Source organism: Leopardus geoffroyi, chromosome X (genome assembly GCF_018350155.1).
Source record: "Leopardus geoffroyi isolate Oge1 chromosome X, O.geoffroyi_Oge1_pat1.0, whole genome shotgun sequence".
In the NCBI taxonomy this organism is placed as follows: Eukaryota; Metazoa; Chordata; class Mammalia; order Carnivora; family Felidae; genus Leopardus; species Leopardus geoffroyi.
Genome location: NC_059343.1, coordinates 72,039,526 through 72,058,712, shown reverse-complemented (window position 1 = coordinate 72,058,712; position 19,187 = coordinate 72,039,526). Strand labels below are relative to the sequence as shown.

The window sequence follows — 19,187 nt, the reverse complement described above, 5'->3', positions numbered from 1 at the left end:
TCATTGGATCTTATTAAGTGAAAATACATCTTTTGTTTGATGTATTAATATTTGTGAAATATTATGACTACTGAGGGATCATTGGATTTCAAGTATTTGTTTTTAAACAAATTAGGTATTTGAATTACCTATTTTTTTTTATTATAATTACAGAATTAAGACTTGGCAATATATTCCTAAAAACTTGGGCTATATCAGCTGTGTAGGATATTAGGCTGAAGGTAATGAAATAACATGGTGTATTTACTCAGAGTAATTGGATTACTTAAAAAAAAAAGCAATGTCACTTTTGTTCTGCACAATGCTGGACTAATAGTTTATAAAAATTCACTAAGTGATACTGTTATACATAGTCTTTACTGACCTTTTGGATACTCAAGACTAATGGTTTAGATTAATTTCCAAAATTCCTTTTTCTTTTTTTTGTAGTAAAGCTAATTGTCCCCCCCCATTACAGATGTAACATTTACATTTTAACATTTATTGAATTATAGACACTTAAAGGTATATCAGTGTAGGGCATAGCCAAATCTGTTGCAATTAACCATGTAGTTAAATTTATAACATGCTAGATAATACTGTTGAAGTTGTTTTTGTCTTTCTGATATCAGTTATAAGACATGTGAAAGATTAAATCAATTCTTCACGTGCATGCTGGCAATAACCATCATTCTCACTTCTTGAAAAAGACATACCTCATATGAATCTAGACTACTAGGATTATAGGGGGACCTTATAATTCAGTTCTTTTGGTGGCAATACATAGCCAATCTTTTTTTTTTTGGTCGATGAGGAGGTCCAGGGAGCTGGTTTCTTTTAATTTTTAAAATTTATTATTATTAATAATTTTTGAGAGAGAAGGTGTGAGCAGGGGAGGGGCAGAGAAAGGGGGGACAGAGGATCTGAGCGGGCTCTGTACTAACAGCAGCGAGCCTGATATGGGGCTCCAACTCATGAACCCTAATGCTCAACCAATGGAGTCACCAGGAGGCCTCCTGGTTTCTTTTTAATAACCACCTGGCCTTATGTAAGGATACAGTCCCTTATTTAAAACCCTTGGGCATGGTATGTTCTGTTATTTAGATTAAAAAAAATATTTTAGAAAGTAATACAGCACATATGTTGATATGCTATATATGATGTGACATTCTTAGGGTCTGAGGAGGCACTTTATAATTAAACCTATCAATATTTTTGCAGTCAAATATATGAATATTCACAGTAAGTGGGGCAAATAGAGAAGAGCCTTATATCAGTTTGGGTCATTTTGTTGCCAAACTAGTTATGAAAATCATTGTATTCCAGAGTTTTTTGGGTTTTGAATTTCAGATAATCCAGAGTTTTTGGGGATTTTGAATTTTAGATAATCAACCAATTGTAAACCTGTTGTAATTTGTGTTCTGTACTCCAATATTAATAAGTATAATGCCTTTTAACAATATTTTAAAATATAACAAAATTATGTATCTCTAGTGTTTATCAATTTTTCCACAATTTTACCTTTTATTTCATACTGTAAAATATTTTCTTTGTACAGCTGCTGTATTCTCGAGGATTACTAATTGATCTTTTAATCAAATCTAATGTAAGTCGATATGCAGAGTTCAAAAATATTACCAGGATTCTTGCATTTCGAGAAGGAAGAGTGGAACAGGTACTTTGCTGATCAAGTATTGTAACTGGGTATGAGCTTAAGTTATTATAGTTTGTTTTGGAAGGATAAACAAATAAGATTATTATTTTCCTGGCAAAGCAGCAAATTCCAATCCTGCATGGTAAATGTAAATAGTAAGAAATTACTCAATTAAAACTTCTTGTGTTAATTTTTTCATAAGTTGTTCTGCAGCCTGATGTTTCTGTTAAGAAAATGTTAATTTCAGGCATTATTGCTAGATTTGAGCTGTCCTTTGTTCCCAGGTAGAGGTGACATGCCATTGGCTTTGTAATGGCATAAGGAGGAACTTGGCAGAACTAAGTAAGAGAGCTCACAAGTTAATTAGCTCTGAGGTCAACAGAGATGTCGGTAGAACTGATGGAAAGTAACATGAAACAGCCTGACTAGAATGGTAATAATGATCTTGTTATAGTTAAAGGGAAAAAAATGTAATTTGGAATACTTCTATCACTAGGAAGCAGTTTCCTAACTTAAAATCATGTTTTTTAGGTTCCTTGTTCTAGAGCAGATGTCTTTAATAGCAAACAACTTACTATGGTAGAAAAGCGAATGCTAATGAAGTTTCTTACATTTTGTATGGAGTATGAAAAACATCCTGATGAATATAAAGGTATTATTTTCCATTAAATTGTGTTCTCTAATTATTTGAACTTTCTTATTTTAATATGCTTGCTCTGATACAGTGAGCCACTCATCACTCTTTTAAAGTACATTCTTATTCTCCAGTATCCAGTAGGTTAGCCATTACCAACATGTAGCTATTTAAATTGAAATTAATTAAAATTAAATAAAATTTAAAATTCAGTTCCTCAGTTGTACTGGCCATATTTGAAGTGCTCAATAGCCATAGAACATTTTAATCATTGTGGAAATGCTGTGCTGGGTGTTAATTTCTATTCTTGCTAATTAAATACTGCTGTCAACTGGTTCTTCATAGAGGATATTCTCTTTTAATTGTTCCATTATTTTTTTTATCAGTTAAGAAATGTGTATTTTTTTCATTTTCCCAGGATTACTTTTGTTTGGTATATTGAATTATTCATTTTGACTGATTAAGAAAAAGAGGCTAGATGGTATGGGGAGTGTGAACCATCTCAGTAAAATTTTATAATTTGTTTTTTTTTTCTTTTGTCATGGAATTGTGTTTCCTACCATTAACAGTCCAATTAATTACATTTTTTTTTCTGTTCTTGCTTTAAGTGAGTAGTTTTTAGGGGTCTCATATCTTTTGAGGTGTAAGACATTAAAACTGATTCCATTAGCCACACAGAAATTAGCTTCATTACTTTTTAGTCATAGTTCATTGTTCTTAGTTTTAGTAAAAAATACACCTTTCAAAAAATCAAGTACAACTCTCATTGTTTTCACCAAAAAATTGGCCAATATCATTTGTCATATGTATCATTTGTCATATTTAATATTTCAAAGTATAATTATTGACATTATTCTGCAGTTTTAATGATAATAAAGTAACATTGCCAACTATGGAACCCTATTTTGATGGCTAATGAATGATTGAATGTTTTTCTAGTTTTAAATCTGTAAAATACTAAACAAAGATTCACCATTTAAAGCTTAAATATTGTGTCGTCAATCCAGTCAGGATAGAGAGATTGTTTCTAGCCTGTCCCTATGCCCTGGGCCTAAAATCTGTGATCTCTGTCCAAAATGTAATATTACCACCTGGGTCCTTTGCCAAGTGTCTTAAACAGGCTTGATCTCTTTTGTGCAGTCGTTTTAAATTGAAGTTTCATTCTGATTTTAACTGATAAATTTTCATCTTTTCATAGCCTATGAGGAGATTACATTTTCTGAGTATTTAAAAACTCAAAAATTAACCCCCAACCTCCAGTACTTTCTCCTGCATTCAATTGCAATGACATCAGAGACAGCCAGCAGTACCATAGATGGTCTCAAAGCTACCAAAAACTTTCTTCACTGTCTTGGGCGGTATGGCAACACTCCATTTTTATTTCCTTTATATGGTCAAGGAGAACTTCCTCAGTGTTTCTGCAGGTAAGACTGGCATTGGTTCTCTTGTTTCTTTTTAAGTTAATACTTCAATAACAGATGAAGATTTATTTATTTTTAAAGCGTATTTATTTTTGAGAGAGAGTGCAAGCTAGTGAGCACATACCAGCAGGGAGGGACAGAGAGAGAGGGAGAGAGAGAATCCCAAGCAGGCTCTGCATTGTCAGCACAGAGCCTGATGCAGGGCTCTATCTCATGAACCGTGAGGTCATGACATGAGCCAAAATCAAGCGTCAGACGCTTAACCTACTGTGAGCCACCCAGGCGCCCCACAGATGAAAATTTAAAAACAAAAATGACATTTATTCAAGATTTAGTATATGCAAACATACTTGTTGTTTTATTCTTTTATAAATCCATATATTGGTCTACCTACCTGTCTAAACGATATATTCAGTTTGCCTGTTTTTGAACTTCATAAAATAGAATTCTACTGTAAATTCCTTATTTCACTCAATATTATGTTTCAAAGCATCATTTTTGTTGTGTATAATTATAGTTATTTTCATTGCTATGTAGTATTCTGTTGTGAATATTTCATAATTTATTTTTCTGTTTTTCTTTTGATGGATACAAGATGTTTCCAGTTTTTGTTTTTGCTGTTATTAACATCCTTGTGTGTGTTTCAGGATATACATGCTCAAGAATTTCTCTAGCACACATATCTAGGAGTGGAATTCCTAAGTCAAGGGATATATGAATGTTCATACAAGATAGTACCCAGCTTTTTCTCCAGAGTATTGTATCAGTTTACTTCCCCCAGCAGTATATAAGAATTTCCATAGCTTTACATTTTGCCAACACTTGTTATTAGATTTTTAAGTTTTTGTCAATCTAACTCACATAAAATATCTTCTCATTATACCTTTATTTTGCATTTCCCAGATCACTTAATGAGGTGGAACGTCTCCTCATAAGGTTATTGGATATTCATGTTTTCTCTTTGGGGGAAATGCATGTTCATATGTTTTGCCCTTTTGTCTATTTTGTTACTGTGTTTTTCTGATTGATTTGTAGGAGTTTTTATTCTGAATACTAATCTTTTCTTAGTTATATGTGTTGCATGGAGGTCATTGAGATTAATGTAGTCAAACATAACAATCTTTTTTATACTTAGCACTTTTAGGGTAGTGAAGCATATAGTTTAAAACCTGGACTGTGGAGGGGCGCCTGGGTGGCTCAGTCGGTTGAGTGACCGACCTCGGCTCAGGTCATGATCTCAACGGTTTGTGAGTTGGAGCCCCATGTCGGGCTCTGTGCTGACAGCTCAGAGCCTTGAGCCTGCTTCTGATTCTGTGTGTCTCTCTCTCTGCCCCTCCCCCACTCATGCTCTGTCTCTCTTTGTCTCAGAAATAAATAAACATTTAAAAAAATTAAAAAAAAAATAAAACCTGGGCTGTGGAGACAGACTACCTGGATTTAAGTTCTGGCTCCTCCATTTATTAGCCATGTAACTTTGAGCAAGTTTCACATTTTCTCTAGTATGTTTTCAGAGAATCAACTTTTGGGATTTTTGATTCTTTCTGTTATAGCTTTGTGTTCCTAGTTCATTAGTTTCCATTCTTTATTATCTCCTTTGTTTTGTTTTCTTTGGATTTTGTTCAGCTCATCCCTCCTCTTTTCTGCCTTCCCAGTTCTTAGGCTGAAACCCAATGAGTTAAACATTTTTATTCCTTATTTTCTAATATAAGCATTTAAAGTGATAAAATTCTAACTATTGTTTTGGCTCTTCACAGTTATTATGTATTATTTTCATTATTTTTTAGTCCTAAGTACCTTAATTTCTATTATGATTTCTTCATTTACACATAAGTTGTTAAGAGAGGTTTTAAAATAGCCGATTTGGTGGATCCTTTTTCTCTAACCATCTAATTTTATTGTAGAAAATTAAGTTGTGTCTGGAAAATATGTTTTTATGGTATTAATACTTTAAACTTTATGACTTAGTATGTCATCAGTTTTTATAATTTTTCCATTTGTGCTCAAGAAGAATGTGTTTAGTTCTAGGGCTCAGGGTTCTCTAATTACTGGTCTTAGAGTTTAGTAAGTCAGGCTTTGAGTTGTAACTTTCAAATTTTATTGAGGTTTTTTTTTCCGTTGGTCTACCAGTAATAAAGTGTTTTGAAATCTCCCAATATGATGTGTGATTTGTCAGTTTCTCCCTATAATTCTATCAGCTTTTACCTTATATTTATTTTGAGGCAATTTATTAAAATCATATCAATTTATAACTTTAATCTTCCTGATGAATTTAATATTTTACATGGTTTTCTGGCTTTCTCTACCCATAATAATGCATTTTTTAACTTAAAGTCTACTTTGCCTGATATTCAAATAGTTACTCCAGTTTATTACTATTTGCCTGTTATGTCTTTCCTCATCTCTGTTTTTCAACCTAAGTCTATATTTGGGACTATAAATAGCAGATTATTACATATTTTTCATCCTGTATGGCAATCTCAGTTTTTTACCAAGCAGGATGAGTCTTGTTAATAGGAGTCTATTCCTTCCTTCTGAAGTACCTAAAGTTCCTCTAGTTTATATCTGTTGGCAGTAAATGCCTAGTTTGTGTGTATATGAACATAAGTATTTTTTTGCCTTTTTGTCTTGAGTGAAGATTTGTGAGGTAAACATTTCTAGGTTGGCATTTCTTTTTCCTCAGTACTTTAAAATTCTATTCCATTGTCATTTGGATTCCTTTTTGCTGTTGAAAAGTTGATGTCAGCCTAATTGTCATTTCTTTATAAATGATACTTCTTTTCGCTTAAGTTGTTTTTAAGAGTGTCTGCTTTTGGTGTTCTGCATTTTCACTACAGTGAATTTAGATGTTAGTTTCTTTGTATTTATATAGCTTGGTATAGGTCGAACCATATATAATTAACAATATTAAACCATTTTGGCCTATGATTCCATATGGTTCAAACAACTGCAATGTATTTCCTCTGTGAATTGTCATGTATCATTTTGGAAAATTATCAGCCAGTATCTTAGCAAATAACATTTTCCTTCATTGTCTCTCTTCTCATCTTTTTGGAATCCTAAATAGAAATGTTTAGAATTTAGCATTCTCTCATCCCTACTTCTTAGTCTCTATTTCATACTTTATATCTCCTTGTTATTCTGGCTATATTCTGGGTGCTTTATTGAGATCTCTTTTCCAGTTTAGTAATTCTCTGTACTTCTGTAAAATCTGTAGTTTAACCCTTGCATTTTTTTATACCTCATTTAATTTTTCATTTATAGAAGCTCTGCTCCTCCTCTACTCAAATCTTTCTTGTCATCGATTGATATTCTCTCTTGCTTGTTCATTTTTTTCATATATTTGACATTCTGCCATGTATTGTTTCTGTTGATTCATGTTATTGGTTTAGTTTCTTGTGCCATGCTTATCTTTGATAGTTTATATTTGATTAGTTTTAATCTTTGGAAATCTGGGGACCCAGATTAAGGATGCTTTCCTTCAAGGATTATTTGTGTTCACTTCAGCCAGAAGGCAATAAAATTTGGGACCATTTCAGCTCTTTCAGGGGAGAAGTTGCTTGATAAAGGAGCCCCAGATAGAGCTCCCACACTGATGAATACAAGCAAGAAGACTTTTTTTTTAACATAAAGGTAAAGCTTTATTAAAAAGGCATTTCTTAGAACAAACTGATAGTTACTAGATGGGAAGTGGCTGGGGGAATGGGTTATATAGGTGATGGTGATTAAGGAGTGAACTTGTGATGAACACTGGGTATTATATGAAAGTGTTGAATCACTCTTGTACACCTGAAAATTTAATTACACTGTGTGTTAACTAACTGGAATGTAAATAAAAACTTAAAAAAAAAAAAGAAAATACATCTCTTAGTGACATGACTTTTTAAAAATGTGGTTCATGTATCTTGGGAAGAAAGTTAGTTATGGCTAGAATGAAAGCTTGCTTTTGTTTTTAAATAGCAGTGTTTTTTTCTTAAAACTTTGAATTCAGCTCAGGGTTTTTACTGTGTGTGTGTGTGTTTGGGTTTGGGGTTAGGGAGTTTCTTGCAGTCATTTCGCTTATTGCCTTCAATCTCAGCAATGAAGTAAAAATTAGTTTAATACGAAAAGTCATTTTTGGTTAGAAACAAGAGACCCCTTCAAGGTGTGCAGTCCAGTTTATTGCTGGAAGTAGATATCCATGTTTCTTAACCATGTGGTTGACAAATGGAGGTGAGAATGTTACAAATTTGAAAGTAATTTCTGAATATGATAGGTCTCTATGTTTCCAGAAGAGCTCTTCCTCCTCCAATTACTTGCCAAAGTAGACATGAATAGGGAGTGTCATTTCCCACAGGACCAGAGGTCCTCCTATCAATTTAAATTAAAAAGGAAGAGGGAGGCTGTATGTTTTTTTTTTTTTTAACTTTATTTATTTTGAGAGAGAGCATGAGTGGGGACGGACAGAGAGAAGGAGTGAGGATTCCCAAGCCCACCAGCACAGAGCCCCATGCGGGGCTCAATCTCAAGAATTGTGAGATCTTGACCTGAGCCAAAACCAAGAGTAGGACCGATGCTGAACTGACTGCTGAACTGGAGCCACCCAGGTGCCCGTATGGTTTTATTAATCGTTCTTTTCCTCTTCCTGTGGCATTGCCTGATTCAGAAGAAGTCACACTGTTTTCTCTTGTGTTGCTACTAACTACTCACTCCTACAGAGCTTTTAGGTAAGGAATACAGACAGAAGGAACAGATCACTGGGCAGTGAGTAGAAGCTCACTTGTTTACTTACTAGCCTTTTTTGAAAATGAAATATTTAGCCTCATTCCTATTTTTCCACTAAATCCCTGTATTTCCTTTCTCTAACTCAGATCATATCTTGTAACTAGTATCTGGTGTTTGTTTATTTGTAATTTTTGTTTGTTTTTTGTTTTTAATTTGAAGTTTATTTATTTTGAGAGAGTGGGAGGAACAGAGAGAAAGAGAGAATCCCAAGCAGGCTCTCCCTGTCAGCGCAGAGCTTGATGCAGGGCTTGAACACATGACCCCTGAGATCATGACCTAAGCTGATGTCAGATGCTTAACTGACTGAGCCACCCAGCTCCTCTATTTGTTGTTGTTGTTGTTGTTTTTTAACGTTTATTTATTTTTGAGACAGAGACAGCATGAACAGGGGAAAGTCAGAGAGAAAGGGAGACACAGAATCTGAAACAGGCTCCAGGCTCTGAGCTGTCAGCACAGAGCCCAATGCGGGGCTCGAACTCATAGACCACTAGATCATGACCTGAGCCGAAGTCAGATGCCTAACCGACTGAGCCACCCAGATGCCCCCCTATTTGTTGTTTTTAAAGACAAAGACATTGAAAAGTTTTGATTGTCTTGTACTGTTATAAACCTCATAATGAGACCTATATGTGTTGAATCCTAAGCAAAGAAGACATTTTTGCCATAAAATGATTGCAACCTCTTTCAGAGTGAATTGTTGCCAGTCTTCCATATCTTTTTATCCTCTGCAGAGCCTATCTCAGAATTCTGTATACAGTTCAGATTTAATGTTTATTATAAAAAGTATACCTCACCCTCCAATTTGAAGTGATTCTTTCAGGAGATTATGTAATTAAATGTATATATGTGTAGACAGATAATTGATTAAAAACAAAACAAAAACTCCTGTTTGAAGTAGCATATTAAACTTCTGGGTGATTCTTTGGTAATTAAAGTAACTCTGAGGTCTTCCTATGTAAAAGTATATATAAAATATATACACACTAATACACATACACATATATATGTGTGAATTGTAATAAAAATGCATTTACTTAGCCTAGGTGTATTAACTTAATTTTATATTTGATTCTCTACACAACACTTTATAATTTCATATAAATATTGTTTTGTTGATATCCTAAAGTAGTAACATTGCTACCATCTATACATCATAGCCCGCACTTTTTATCACCAGGTTACTAGAATGAAGTGTCACCTGTTCTGTGATTTCTAACCACCATTCTATATTCTGGTTTAATATAAGCCCCCTAAGCATTTCTCAGCCAATTACAGTGGGTTCTCATCAAGGCTACTATTATGAATGGCATGCATATTTATGTGAGGATTCAAAGACATTTGCAAGTCCTATCCTTGCATTCTAAGTGAATAACATTTTAACTATTAGAGTTCACTTTCATGAATAAATGCTCTTTGAGTTTTTTATCAATTTAAATAGGTAGATTATTTTGAGTAAAGAATATGAAGCTTATTTATTGTACTAGCTACTACTCACTAATATGTCATAAATTGAACCACTTTGGAAGAAAAGTCATTGAAATCTATCTATTTTTCTAGTATAGGAAGCCATAGAATTTTCCCTACCATATATTAGTTGGTTAATATTTTTTTCTGGCACACTGTACAGGTTATGTATGCAGTATATATGTTTTTAGACTCTCACAATATATCTTCCAAAGAGAAGTCCTTTTTAAGCTCTAATTTATTTCTGTTATCTGTGGTTGGTAACATAGCAGCCTTTAGAAATACTTTCTAGTTCAGAATAGGTTTCATATGCTGTGTGATAACCTGTAAAATTGAGCAGTACCAGCGGGATCAAACAAACATTACATTTTTTTTATATTTTCTTTATTTATATATAAAGTTTATTTATTTATTTTGAGATAGAGAGTATGTGCACACAAGCAGGGAAGGGACAGAAGGAGAGACAGAATCCCAAGAATGCTTCACACCATCAGGGCAGAGACCAATGCCAGGCTCACACTCACGAACTGTGAGATAATGACCCGAGCTGAGATCAAGAGTCAGACACTAAACCAACTGAGCCAGCCAGGCACCCCATTCACTTTTTTAATAAGTAGACTTAGACTGCCCAGAGATTGTTACTTGTTTTTTGTAAAAAGAGTGTATTTAACTGATAATTTGCTAGGTAATTCAATCTTCCATTCTTTCCGTGGCCTAAATTTTATTTCTTTTTTTCCCTTTAATGTAGTAAGATTCTTGAAACATACAGGATGAATTTTTTTAACTTTTAACATGTAATATAAATATTGTGCATACACATGCACATATGAACACCACCAAATACTTTTTACTAGGTGTTCATACTCAAGTGACATTTTTTGAGTATTGAATGTGGAAAATCAAATAGATCAAGATCTACCTCAGGAAGTTGTGGAACACAAATTGATCTCTAACTTAAGTTTTTAAAAAGAGAGAATGAGAGAACACCAAAGTCCAAAATATGTAACTTCCTCAAGATTATAGGAACAGCGTGGAAAGACAGGAAAGGGAATCTCCCATTTGATACATTCATTCAGTAGTGGCTTGAAGAATGATGCCTACAAGGGGCCACAAAGATGCTATGGTGATTTTGTTATAATCCAGGACTTTGTTTTTTAATATAAATTGTAAAGCATTTTATACTGTTTTATGTTTTTCCTCAGCTTTAGTCCAAAGTCCAAGAACAAAACATACACATTACCAAGTATTTATTGTTATAGTTGGAGAACACATTAGCAAACATCTTTCAGACCAAAGTAACCTGCCTATTTTATTCTCTAATAACCAACATTTTTTATTCAGGGAATTTTCAGAAATCTAAGAGACATTTGTTCCCCACCCACCAAAACAAGTTACTCCAGACAGCACAGGGGAAGTGCCCTGCAGTTCCGTCCCACTGCAGGGACTATCCAAAATGATGAAACGGAAAAATTCTCAAAAGAAACTCCAGGAATTAGGGACAGCTAACGAATTGATCAAAAACATTTTAGGCAATATAACGGAACAAGAATTTAGAATAATAGTCATAAAATTAATCTCTAGGCTTGAAAAAAACATAGAGGACAGCAGAGAATCTATTGCTACAGAGATCAAGGGACTAAGAAATAGTCATGAGGAGCTAAAAAAATCCTATAAATGAGGTTCAAAATAAAATGGAGGTGACCACAGCTCGGATTGAAGAGGCAGAGGAGAGAATAGGTGAATTAGAAGATAAAATTATTGAAAAAGAGGAAGCTGAGAAAAAGAGATAAAAAATCCAGGATTATGAGGGGAGAATTAGAGAACTAAGTGATGCAATCAAATGGAACAGTATCCATATAATAGGAATTCCAGAAGAGGAAGAGAGAAAGAAAGGGGCTGGAGGTGTATTTGAACAAATCAGAGCTGAGAACTTTCCTGATCAGGGGAAGGAAAAATGCATTGAAATCCAAGAGGCTCAGAGAACGCCCTTCAGACGTAACTTGAATCGATCTTCTCCATGACATATCATAGTGAAATTGGCAAAATACAAGGATAAAGAAAAAATTCTGAAAGCAGCTAGGGATAAACATGCCCTAAATATAAAGGGAGACCGATAAGACTAGTGGCAGACCTATCTACTGAAACTTGGCAGTCCAGAAAGGAATGGCAGGAAATATTCAATGTGATGAACACAAAAAATATGCAGCCAAGAATGCTTTATCCAGCAAGTCTGTCATTCAGAACAGAAGGAGAGATAAAGGTCTTCCCAAACAAACAAAAACTGAAGGAATTCATCACCATTAAACCAGCCCTACAAGAGACCCTAAGTGGGATTCTGTGAATTAAATGTTGCAAGGACCACAGAGTACCAGAGTCATCACTACAAGCATGAAAGCTACAGACATCACAATGACTCTAAACCCATATCTTTCTATAATAACACTGAATGTAAATGGACTAAATATTCCAACCAAAAGACATAGGGTATCAGAATGGATAAAAAAAACAAGACCCATCTATTTTCTGTCTACAAGAGACTCATTTTAGACCTGAAGACACCTTCCGATTGAAAGTGAGGGGATGGGGAACTATCTATCATGCTACTGGAAGTCAAAAGAAAGTTGGAGTAGCCATGCTTAGACAAACTAGCCTTTAAATTAAAGGCTGTAACAAGAGATGAAGAAGGACATCATATAATAATTACAGGGACTATCCATCAGGAAGAGCTAACAATTATAAATGTCTATGCACCGAATATGACAGCCCCCAAATATATAAAACAGTCACAAACATAAGCAACCTTATTGATAAGAATGTGGTAATTGCAGGGGACTTTAATACTCCACTTACAACATTCGATAGATCATCTAGACACAGGATCAATAAAGAAACAAGGGCCCTGAATGATACACTGGATCAGATGGACTTGATAGATATATTTAGAACTCTGCATCCCAAAGCAACAGAATATACTTTCTTCTCGAGTGCACATGGAACGTTCTCCAAGATAGATCACATTCTGGGTCACAAAACACCCCTTCATAAGTATACAAGAATTGAGATCATACCATGCATACTTTCAGACCACAATGCTATGAAGCTTGAAATCAAGCACAAGAAAAAGTCTGGAAAACCTACAAAAACATGGAGGTTAAAAAACACCCTACTAAAGAAGGAATGGGTAACCAGGCAATTAGAGAAGAAATTTAAAAATACATGGAAACAAATGAAAATGAAAATACAACAATCCAAACGCTTTGGGATGCAGTGAAGGCAGTCCTGAGAGGATAATACATTGCAATCCAGGCCTATCTAAAGAATCAAGAAAATGCCAAATACAAAATCCAACAGCACACCTAAAGGAAGTAGAAGTAGAACAGCAAAGACACCTTAATCCCAGCAGAAGAAGAGAAACAATAAAGATCAGAGCAGAAATAAACAATATAGAATCTAAAAATAAATGTAGAGCAGATCAATGAAACCAAGAGTTGGTTTTTTGAAAAATAAACAAAAATGATAAACCTCTAGCCAGGCTTCTCAAAAAGAAAAGGGAGATGACCCAAATGGATAAAATCATGAATGAAAATGGAATTATGACAACCAATCCCTCAGAAATACAAGCAATTATCAGGGAATACTAGGAAAAATTATATGCCAACAAACTGGACAACCTGGAAGAAATGGACAAATTCCTCAGCACCCACACACTTCCAAAACTCAAGCAAGAAGAAATAGAAAATTTGAACAGACCCATAACCAGCGAAGAAATTGAATCAGTCATCAAAAATCTCCCAACAAATAAGAGTCCAGGACCAGATGGCTTCCCAGGGGAGTTCTACCAGACATTTAAAGCAGAGATACCTATCCTTCTCAATCTGTTCTAAAAAATAGAAAGGGAAGGAAAACTTCTAGACTCATTCTATGAAGCCAGCATTACTTTGATTCCTAAACCAGACAGAGACCCAGCAAAAAAAAAAAAAAAAAAAAAAAAAAAAATCATCATAACTACAGGCCAATATCCCTGATGAATATGGATGCAAAAATTCTCAATAATATACTAGCACATCAAATTCAACAGCATATAAAAAGAATTATTCACTATGACCAAGTGGGATTCATTCCTGGGCTGTCGTGCTGGTTGAACATTCTCAAGTTAATCATTGTGATACATCACATTAATAAAAGAAAAGAACCATATGATCCTGTCAATCGATGCAAAAAAAGCATTTGACCAAATTCAGCATCTTTTCTTAATAAAAACCCTCAAAGAAGTTGGGATAGAAGGAACATACATAACATCCTAAAAGCCACTTATGAAAGGCCCACAGCTAATATCATACTCAATGGGAAAAACTGAGAGCTTTTCCCCTGACATCAAGGAATACAACAGGGATGTCCGTTCTCACCACTGTTGTTTAACATAGTGTTGTAAGTGCTATCATCAGCAATCAGACAACAAAAGGAAATCAAAGGCATCAAAATTGGTAAAGATGAAGTCAAGCTTTCGCTTTTTGCAGATGACATATTATACATGGAAAACCCAACAGACTTCACCAAAGTCTGTTAGAACTGATACATGAATTCAGCAAAGTCACAGGATACAAAATCAATGTACAGAAATCAGTTGCATTCTTACACACTAATAATGAAGCAACAGAAAGAGAAATAAACTTATCCCATTCACAATTGCACCAAGAAGCATAAGATACCTAGTAATAAACCTTACCAAAGATGTAAAAGATCTGTATGCTGAAAACTATAGAAAGTTTATGAAGGAAATTGAAGAAGATACAAAGAAATGGAAAAACATTCTGTGCTCATGGATTGGAAGAATAAATATTAAAATGTCAACACTACCCAAAGCTCTCTACACTTTCAATGCAGTCCCAATCAAAATTGTACCAGCATTCTTATCGAAGCTAGAACAAGCAATCCCAAAATTTGTATGGAACCACAAAAGACCCCGAATAGCCAAAGTAATATTGAAGAAGAAGCGGGAGGCATCACAATCCCAGACTTTAGCCTCTACTACAAAGCTGTAATCACCAAGACTGCATGGTAGTGGCACAAAAACAGACATACAGACCAGTGGAATAGAATAGAAACCCCAGAATTAGACCCACAAAAGTATGGCCAACAAATCTTTCACAAAGCAGGAAAGAATATCCAATGGAAAAAAGACATTCTCTTTAACAAATGGTGCTGGGAGAACTGGACAGCAACATGCAGAATGATGAAACTAGACCACTTTCTTACACCATTTACAAAAATAAACTCAAAATGGATGAAGCACCTGAATGTGAGACAGGAAACCATCAAAACCCTAGAGGAGAAAGCAGGAAAAAACCTCTCTGACCTCAGCCACAGCAATTTCTTACTTGACACATCCCCAAAGGCAAGGGAATTAAAAGCAAAAGTGAACTATTGGGACCTCATGAAGATGAAAAGCCACTGCACTGCCAAGGAAACAATCAACAAAACTAAAAGGCAACCAAAGGAATGGGAGAAGATATTTGCAAATGACATATGGGACAAATGGCTAGTATCCAGTATCTATAAAGAGCTCTCCAAACTCCACACCCGAAAAACAAATAATCTAGTGAAGAAAATGGCAGAAAACATGAATAGACACTTTTCTAAGGAAGACATGCAGATGGCCAACAGGCACATGAAAAGATTCTCACCATCACTTCTTATCAGGGAAATACAAATCAAAACCACATTGAGATATCACCTCCTGCCAGTCAGAGTGGCTAAAATGACCAAGTCAGGAGACTGTAGATGCTGGCAAGGATTTGGAGAAACGGGAACCCTCTTGCACTGTTGATGGGAATGCAAACTGGTGCACCTGCTCTGGAAAACAATGTGGAGGTTCCTGAAGAAATTAAAAATAGATCTATCCTATGACCCAGCAATAGCACTGCTAGGAATTTACTCAAGGCATACAGGAGTGCTGATGCATAGGGGCACTTTTACCCCAATGTTTATAGCAGCACTTTGAACAATAGTCAAATTATGGAAAGATCCTAAATGTCCATCAAGTGATGAACAGATAAAGAAATTGTGGTTTATATACACAAGGGAATACTACGTGGCAATGAGAAAACATGAAATATGGCCTTTTGTTGCAACGTGGATGGGACTGGAGAGTGTTCTGCTAAGTGAAATAAGTCATACAGAGAATGACAGTATATGTTTTCACTCTTATGTGGATCCTGAGAAACTTAACAGAAGACCATGCGGGAGGGGAAGGGGAAAAAAAAAGGTTAGAGAGGGAGGGACCCAATATATAAGAGACTCTTAAAATTGAGAACAAACTGAGGGTTGATGGGGGGTGGGATGGAGTGGAGGGTGGGTGATGGGTGTTGAGGAGGGCACCTGTTGGGATGAGCACTTGGTGTTGTATGGAAACCAATTTGACAATAAATTTCATATTAAAAAAAATCTGTGAGACATTTGTTAAACAGATCAACATATTAGAAAACCAAGAGAATTATTAAAATTGGCCAAAGATTATGCCAGTGAAAAATTTTATGAATTTATCTTTTCCTTTGCATGTGAAGTCAGAGCAAAATTGAGAAGGCTTCTTTTTTTTTTGTAATTTAAATTTTACTTAACATATACTCCAATATTGGTTTCAGGAGTAGAATTCCGTGATTCAACACTAGCATACAACACCCATTGCTCATCACAAGTTCCCTCCTTAGTAGCCATCACTTACTAGCCCAAGTACCACTCACCTCCCTCCATCAATCCTCAGTTTGTTCTTTGTCTTTAGGAGTGTCCTCTGGTTTGTTTTCCTCTCTCCTCTTATACCCCCCTTTCCACATGTTAATCTATTTTGTTTCTTAATTTCCACAAATTAGTGAAATCATATGTCATTTGTCTTTCTTTGACCTATCTCATTTAGCATAATGCACTCTCCATCCATATCGTCGCAAATGGCATGATTTCTTTCTTTTAGATGGTTGAGTAATGTTCCATTGTATATGTATACCACATCTTCTTTATCCATTCATCGGTCAGTGGGCATTTGGGCTCTCTCCATAGTTTTGCTAATGTTGATAATGCTGCTTTAAACATTGGAGTGCATGTACCCCTTTGAATCTGTATTTTTGTATCCTTTCAGTACATACCTAATAGTGCAATGGCTGGATTGTAGGATAGTTCTATTTTTAGTTTTTTTGAGGAACCTCCATACTCTTCTCCAGAGTGATTACTCCAGTTTGCATTCCCATCAACATTGCAAGAGAGTTCTCCTTTCTCAGTATCCTTTCCAGCACCTGTTGTTTCTTGTGTTCTTCATTTTAGCCATTCTGAAAGGTGTGAGGCGGTATCTCATTGAGCTTTTGATTTGTATTTCCCCGATGATAAGTAATGTTAAGCTCTTTTCACGTGTGTGTTAGCTAGCTGGATTTCTTCTTTGGAATAGTGTCTATTCATGTCTTCTGCCCATTCCTTAACTGGGTTATTTGATTTTTGGGTGTTGAGTTTGATTAGTTCTTTATAATCTATCTTTATAGATTTTGGATACTAATGATTTATCAGATATCAGATGTGTTGTTTGCAAATATCTTCTTCCATTCCATAGGTTGCCTTTTAGTTTTGTTGATTGTTTCCTTTGCTGTACAGAGCTTTTTATCTTAATGAAGTCCGAATAGTTCATGTTTGCTTTTGTTTCTCATGACTTCAGTGATGTGTCTAGTAAGAAGTTGCTCTGGCTGAGGTCAAAAAGGTTGCTGCCTGTATTTTCTCTAGGATTTTGATGGTTTCTTATCTTACATTTAGGTTTTCCATCCATTTGTTTATGGTGTAAGAATGTGGTCCAGTTTTATTTTTCTGCATGTTGCCGTCCAATTTTCCCAAGTAGCATTTGTTGAAGAAACTTTTTTTCCGTTGGATATTCTTTTCTGCTTTGTCAAAGATTAATTGACATATAGCTGTGGGTCCATTTCTGGGTTTTCTATTCTGTTCCTTGGATCTTTGTGTCTATCTTTATGCCACTACCATACTGTCTTGATGACTATAGATTTGTAATATAGTTTGCAATCTGAATTCGTGATGCCTCCAGTTTTTTGTTTTTTTGTTTTTTTTCTTTTTCAGGATTACCTTGGCCATTTGGGATCTTTCGTAGTTTCATACAAATGTTGGGATTGTTCTAACTCTGAAAAATGCTGGTGGTATTTTGATAGGGATTACATTAAATGTGTAGATTGCTTCGAGTAGTATAGACATGTTAACAATGTGTGTTCTTCCAACTCATGAGCATGTCATGCTGTTCCATTTCTTCAATTTTTTTTCATAAGTGATTTATAGTTTTCAGAGCACAGATCTTTTACCCTGTTTGGTTAGGTTTATTCCTAGATATCTTATGCTTTCTGGTGCAACTGCAAATGGGATCAATTCCTTGATTTCTTTTTCTGTTGCTTTGTAAGTCAGGTTGAGGTTAAAAATGTTATAACCAAGATGCGAACCCAAATGGAGGCCATAAAAATAAGGTTGGACAAGGCAGAGGAGCAAATTAGTAAATAAAATTATTGAAAATATGAAGCTGAAAACCAGAGGGAAACAAAATGGATCCCAGAAGTAAACTTAGAGAATTTAGCAACTTATTAGAATGGAAAAACATTCGTATCATAGGTCTCCCAGAAGATGAAGAGAAAGGGGGGCAGAAGGTTTATGTGAGTAAATTGTAGTTGAAAACTTCCTTAATCTGGGGAAGGACAACAATCATTAAAATCCAAGAAGTGCAGAGAACTACCATTAGATTCAACAAAGACTGACCATCAACAAGGCAGATCATAGTAAAATTCACAAAATACACAGACAAGGAAAGAATCCTGAAAGCAGCAATGTAAAAAACAGCCCTTTACATACATACAAGGGTAGACAGATCCGTCCGTAGAAATTTGACAGGCCAGAAAGGAGTGGCAGGATATAGTCAACAGTCAACATACTGGATGGAAAAAAATACATAGCCAAGAATACTCTATCCAGCAAGGCTGTCATTCAAAATAGAAAGAAAGATCAGGAGTTTTCCAAACAAAAATTAAAGGAATTTGTGACCACTAAACCAGCCCTGAAATAAGTTTTAAATGGGACTCTTTGAGTTGGGAATTGGGGGCAAAGTCCAAAAGTAACAAAGAGTAGAAAGGACCGGAGAACATTAATCAAAACATCAACTCTAGAGATACCCTTCCACTCCCATAAGTATAGGTTAGATTATAGGTCTAGATAGTTTAACAGTACATTATTTTTTTCCCTTTAGCAGCAT

General features: G+C 35.1%; 1 protein-coding gene across 2 annotated transcripts in view; it reads left to right on the top strand.

Moving 5' to 3' along the window:
- Positions 1 to 19,187, top strand: part of CHM (CHM Rab escort protein) — a 236,020-nt gene that overhangs the window by 78,613 nt on the left and 138,220 nt on the right. Inside the window, exons 6-9 of one of the 2 annotated variants that reach the window (XM_045472793.1) lie at positions 1,538 to 1,654; positions 2,165 to 2,285; positions 3,466 to 3,691; positions 4,592 to 4,624. In XM_045472793.1, coding sequence (XP_045328749.1) covers positions 1,538 to 1,654; positions 2,165 to 2,285; positions 3,466 to 3,691; positions 4,592 to 4,624 — 497 coding nt within the window. The remainder of the gene's footprint in view (positions 1 to 1,537; positions 1,655 to 2,164; positions 2,286 to 3,465; positions 3,692 to 4,591; positions 4,625 to 19,187) is intronic. The other variant, XM_045472794.1, reaches the window with a different exon arrangement.